Raw genomic sequence first — 5,921 nt, forward strand, 5'->3', positions numbered from 1 at the left:
TCCCACTTAAAAATAGGAGAGAGGCCTGTAATTTTCATCATAGGTACACTTCAACTATGACAGACAAAATGAGAAAAAAAATCCCGAAAATCACATTGTAGGATTTTTAATGAATTTATTTGCAAATTATGGTGGAAAATAAGTATTTGGTCAATAACAAAAGTTTATCTCAATAGTTTGTTATATACCATTTGTTGGCAATGACAGAGGTCAAACGTTTTCTGTAAGTCTTCACAGGGTTTTCACACACTGCGGGTATTTTGGCCCATTCCTCCATGCAGATCTCCTCTAGAGCAGTGACGTTTTGGGGCTGTTGCTGGGCAACACGGACTTTCACCTCCCTCCAAAGAGTTCTATGGGGTTGAGATCTGGAGACTGGCTAGGCCACTCCAGGACCTTGAAATGCTTCTTACGAAGCCACTCCTTCGTTGTCCGGGCGGTGTGTTTGACTGAAAGACTCAGCCACGTTTCATCTTCAATGCCCTTGCTGATGGAAGGAGGTTTTCACTCAAAATCACACGATACATGGCCCCATTCATTCTTTCCTTTACACGGATCAGTCGTCCTGGTCCCTTTGCAGAAAAACAGCCCCAAAGCATGATGTTTCCACCCCCATGCTTCACAGTAGGTATGGTGTTCTTTGGATGCAACTCGGCATTCTTTGTCCTCCAAACACGACGAGTTGAGTTTTTACCAAAAAGTAATATTTTGGTTTCATCTGACCATATGACATTCTCCCAATCTTCTTCTGGATCATCCAAATGCTCTCTAGCAAACTTCAGACGGGCCTGGACATGTACTGGCTTAAGCAGGGGGACACGTCTGGCACTGCAGGATTTGAGTCCCTGGCGGCGTAGTGTGTTACTGATGGTAGGCTTTGTTACTTTGGTCCCAGCTCTCTGCAGGTCATTCACTAGGTCCCCCCATGTGGTTCTGGGATCTTGCGTGGAGCCCCAGATCGAGGGAGATTATCAGTGGTCTTGCATGTCTTCCATTTCCTAATAATTGCTCCCACAGTTGATTTCTTCAAACCAAGCTGCTTACCTATTGCAGATTCAGTCTTCCCAACCTGGTGCAGGTCTACAATTTTGTTTCTGGTGTCCGTTGACAGCTCTTTGGTCTTGGCCATAGTGGAGTTTGGAGTGTGACTGTTTGAGGTTGTGGACAGGTGTCTTTTATACTGATAACAAGTTCAAACAGGTGCCATTAATACAGGTAACGAGTGGAGGACAGAGGAGCCCCTTAAAGAAGAAGTTACAGGTCTGTGAGAGCCAGAAATCTTGCTTGTTTGTAGGTGACCAAATACTTATTTTCCACCATAATTTGCAAATAAATTCATTAAAAATCCTACAATGTGATTTTCTGGGGGGAAAAAATCTCATTTTGTCTGTCATAGTTGAAGTGTACCTATGATGAAAATTACAGGCCTCTCTCATATTTTTAAGTGGGAGAACTTGCACAATTGGTGGCTGACTAAATACTTTTTTGCCCCACTGTAGATGTTAGTTCAATCACTCCATCTGTTCTCCGCCCGCAACAGGAAATTGATGGAAAGTCCTTGCTCCTGATGCAGCGCAGTGACGTGTTAACTGGCCTGTCCATCAGACTTGGGCCCGCCCTAAAGATCTACGAGCGCCACGTGAAGATGCTGCAGAGGACCCACTTCCTGGATGAGGAGGATGATCTCTGACCACGGTTGGGGGGAACAGAACAACACACTCCTCTGAGGAGCAGATGTATTCATACAGTATACACACATACTGTGTTCACTGGATCTCTAGAACCTTCTGTAACCATTCAAGGAGGTGTGGGGAAAAGGACACCGTGGTCATGACTTGGGCCTTGACAGTGATTATCAACATGTGTACGTGGGCTTCCATTCCACCTCTCTGTGGTACTGCTGTCACCTGACCCATTCTGGTGGTATTGCTTTTATAGGACCCCTCTCTAAACTCATATAGGAATGTTAGGATCCTGCCTAATGACGCTATAGAAGTCAAATGGAGGTCTGCCTGTTCTGTAAGGGGAGATCTGCCTGTTCTGTAAGGGGAGGTCTGCCTGTTCTGTTAGGGGAGGTCTGCCTGTTCTCTAAGGGGAGGTCTGCCTGTTCTCTAAGGGGAGGTCTGCCTGTTCTCTAAGGGGAGGTCTGCCTGTTCTCTAAGGGGAGGTCTGCCTGTTCTCTAAGGGGAGGTCTGCCTGTTCTCTAAGGGGAGGTCTGCCTGCCTGTTCTCTAAGGGGAGGTCTGCCTGCCTGTTCTCTAAGGGGAGGTCTGCCTGCCTGTTCTCTAAGGGGAGGTCTGCCTGCCTGTTCTCTAAGGGGAGGTCTGCCTGCCTGTTCTCTAAGGGGAGGTCTGCCTGCCTGTTCTCTAAGGGGAGGTCTGCCTGCCTGTTCTCTAAGGGGAGGTCTGCCTGCCTGTTCTCTAAGGGGAGGTCTGCCTGCCTGTTCTCTAAGGGGAGGTCTGTCTGCCTGTTCTGTAAGGGGAGGTCTGTCTGCCTGTTCTGTAAGGGGAGGTCTGTCTGCCTGTTCTGTAAGGGGAGGTCTGTCTGCCTGTTCTGTAAGGGGAGGTCTGTCTGCCTGTTCTGTAAGGGGAGGTCTGTCTGCCTGTTCTGTAAGGGGAGGTCTGTCTGCCTGTTCTGTAAGGGGAGGTCTGTCTGCCTGTTCTGTAAGGGGAGGTCTGCCTGGTCTCTAAGGGGAGGTCTGCCTGGTCTCTAAGGGGAGGTCTGCCTGTTCTCTAAGGGGAGGTCTGCCTGTTCTGTAAGAGGCGGGTCAGTGAGTGCAGCCAGTGTGAAAGACTTTCTCTGGATTCCTCAGACTCTACACTTGGCTACCACTGGAGCCTCCTTTAAAAGTCTGGTTTCTGTGCTCACTGAGTCAGTTCCACAAGAAAATAATAACATGTATACTTGGAATATCTGTTCCAGCAAATATGGTTCTAGCATTTCTTTATTGTTTACTCAGACAGTATTTTTTTTAAAGACATGTCATATGGTACCCTCCATTTATCTAGAAACTCAACGCTGTTTTTCTTTTATGATGACAATGTGAACTGATTTCATTTGAGAATGTACAGTTTGAATTTGTTGATTCATCAAAGGTCAGTGATGTTGTCAATCTCTCATTATACCAGCAAAGGAAATGGAGCCGAGTCTCCAGATGTTGTCATGGCTTCACCAGTACTGACCTAGGTTTTATTACTGTTGTTATCTGTTTCACTAACATTTCCAAATAGTTTAGCAGGTACTACAACATAATAGGTTAATTGTATTCCTCTTCCCTTCATTTGTTCACGTAATCTCTAAACATTTTAGATTAATTTAATCTACTGTAGATGAACCTAGATTTCATCTACAAAATTAAAACAGTTTGAAGCAGAATTCTAGTTGAAATGGGCTGGCAGACCAGAACCAACGTAGCTCAAGGCCCCAATGTTTCTGCCTGCTTCAGCTTGAGGAGAGAGAAACAACTGAATTCTGTTATTTCTTTTTTTGAGGGAAAATTAACCAACCAAAAAATGTACTTCATAACTTTAGGAAGTGTCATTGTAGCACTAATACGTTTTCTTTGTTTACAACCTCAACACAGCAACACAATTCCCCACGACATGGTAGACATCAAATTCAACATTGTTGTTATTTGTTGTTATCTGAGAGGATTACAATGAGGTCTCTTAATTTTGCCTTGTGGCTTCTGCTTTTGAAACAACGTCACATTCCATATTTCCATCTGTTACGTGTTTGATGTCACACTTTTAATTGCTATGTTGGCCCTGTTTCCAGGGGGGGGGAATGAAGTTATTGTCTTTTCCACTCTTGTAGTGTGATATTTATTATCTCTTTGTATATAATAAGCGGTAAGGCTGCTAGATTCAACTTACTTGAAACAATGACATGTTAAATCTGGCCTCAAACGACAAGCAACAAATAATACAAAACCAAACGGAACAGTTTCGTCACCACTTTAGTAAAACAAGTGTATTTCTTTCCATTCATTTGTGCCTCCACACATTGACATGTACAGTAGATACCGGTAGTACACATTACATCAGATTAAGACTCATCTGCATTTAAGTCATCAAAAGGGGGTTTTCAACTCCCCAAAACCAGTCACAGTGTAGTTAAACTATTCCAACAACTCCTTCCAACCTACCCAGTCAGAAGCACCAGCTGTATACTGCAGTGGGGCTGAAAGGGGTGAAGTTATGTGTGGGACCAGCCCCTCTCTGACTAAAGGATGAAGGGCAGTATAGGGGAGCGCAGGGTGGGGTAGTCACGGAACTCCTTGTGGTAGTTTCGGTGCTTTCCCCCTGGCCCACACCGTCATCAGGACAAAGCCCACGATGGTGAAGAAAGCCACCGGCAAGCACTGGGTCATCACTGTGAAACCCATCCATGACCCCAGCTGCAGAGGACCAGATACACTGTTACACACTCCTACATATTATACATGTAGGACCACAGGAGGCTGGTGAGAGGAGGACAGATTACAATAATGGCTGCAATGGTATCAAACACAAGGAAACCATGTGTTCATGTGTTTGATACAATCCATTTATTCCGTTCCAGCCATTGCTATGAGCATGTCCTCCCCAATTAAGGTGGCACCAGCCACCTGTGTGCAGTACTCACCAACTCATCACTGTAGTACTGTTACATCGCTTGATACCTATTGGCCAGAAGGCAGCATCACTATATCTCCAAACCCCAGGAGGGGAAGTGAAACACGGGATTTCAAAGTGTTTCCAGTCTAAAACGTGCAAATACAAATATTTCAATCAACTCACCATTCTTTACTAGAAAGCCTCACCTCGTATGTATAGTTGGGACAAGACACCAACGCGAAGATCCAGGTGAATGGATTCTTAGTTGGGTGTGGGATCTTCTTGACCTTCGAACCTGGGATAATATGAGAAAGAATGGAGAAAAGAGGGTAACATGGGGCTCCTGTAAGCAGTGCTCGTCAATTAATCAGTCAATGAAATGTATTTATTAAAGCCCTTTTCACATCATCAGTTGTCACAAAGTATACAGAAACCCAGCCTAAAACCCCAAAAGAGCAAGCAATGCAGAAGCACAGTGGCTAGGAAAAACTCCTAGAAAGGAAGGAACCTAGGAACCTTGTGTGCTAACTTTCAAAGTACATATCTAATGGACTGCACTGCATGAATACGATAAGCAGAGCCTATGGGAGCTCACCTGGACATTTGAGGTTGCGTAGAGTGATGTTGATGGAGAAGTTTCCGACCTGACAGAACTGTGAGGATGAGGAAAACACAAAACCATGACAAAGGGGCTCAATCAGCCACAAACTCTAACCAAAAACAAAAGAAAACCTGGACATTTACTGGTGAAACTTTACATTAAGTTGCTCTATACTTACCTAATAACAATGTGATAAACTTTAGTAACGCCATTAAGATATTACTGTTACTCTGCTGGGAATTACGATCTAAATTGCACTGATGTTAATGACGTTATTATTGTGTAACCACGTCCCCAGACTGAACGTGTCAGGTGGTGAGACTATTATCTGTGCCTAATGGGCCTACTGTGTAGCCTCAACTCCACTACAAAGAAACAACTAAATTAATATATTACATTAGTATTAAAATAAATATATTCTTCATTACACCCTAACTAAAGCATACTAAGAATATAATGAGTGCTGTCTTTTCACTGTTGCTGTCCCATAGTCTGTAAACACACAAGCAGGTGTGATGTATCATGGGAAAGGACATTGAAAGTCATTAGGGATTATGGAAATATCCATCTGTAGTCTGTAACATTCTGGCAACCAGCAGACAGAGTAGAGATGGCCATCTGTATTCTGTAACATTCTGGTAACCACCAGACAGAGTAGAGATTACCATCTGTATTCTGTAACATCCTGGCAACCAGCAGACAGAGTAGAGATGACCATCTGTA

The 5,921-nt window shown here is 44.2% G+C and overlaps 1 protein-coding gene across 1 annotated transcript; it reads right to left on the reverse strand.

Moving 5' to 3' along the window:
• Positions 1–2,911: 2,911 nt before the first annotated feature.
• On the reverse strand, positions 2,912–5,690 carry LOC135566026 (very-long-chain enoyl-CoA reductase-like; the record flags this gene model as incomplete). The annotated part of the gene is made up of 4 exons (XM_065013951.1): positions 2,912–4,398; positions 4,804–4,892; positions 5,193–5,250; positions 5,645–5,690. Coding segments are annotated over 4 exons (325 nt in total), but the record flags the coding sequence as incomplete, so codon positions are not given.
• Between the last annotated feature and the right edge of the window lie 231 nt (positions 5,691–5,921).

The sequence above is a fragment of the Oncorhynchus nerka genome, unplaced genomic scaffold (assembly GCF_034236695.1).
Source record: "Oncorhynchus nerka isolate Pitt River unplaced genomic scaffold, Oner_Uvic_2.0 unplaced_scaffold_8073, whole genome shotgun sequence".
NCBI classification, from domain to species: domain Eukaryota; kingdom Metazoa; phylum Chordata; class Actinopteri; order Salmoniformes; family Salmonidae; genus Oncorhynchus; species Oncorhynchus nerka.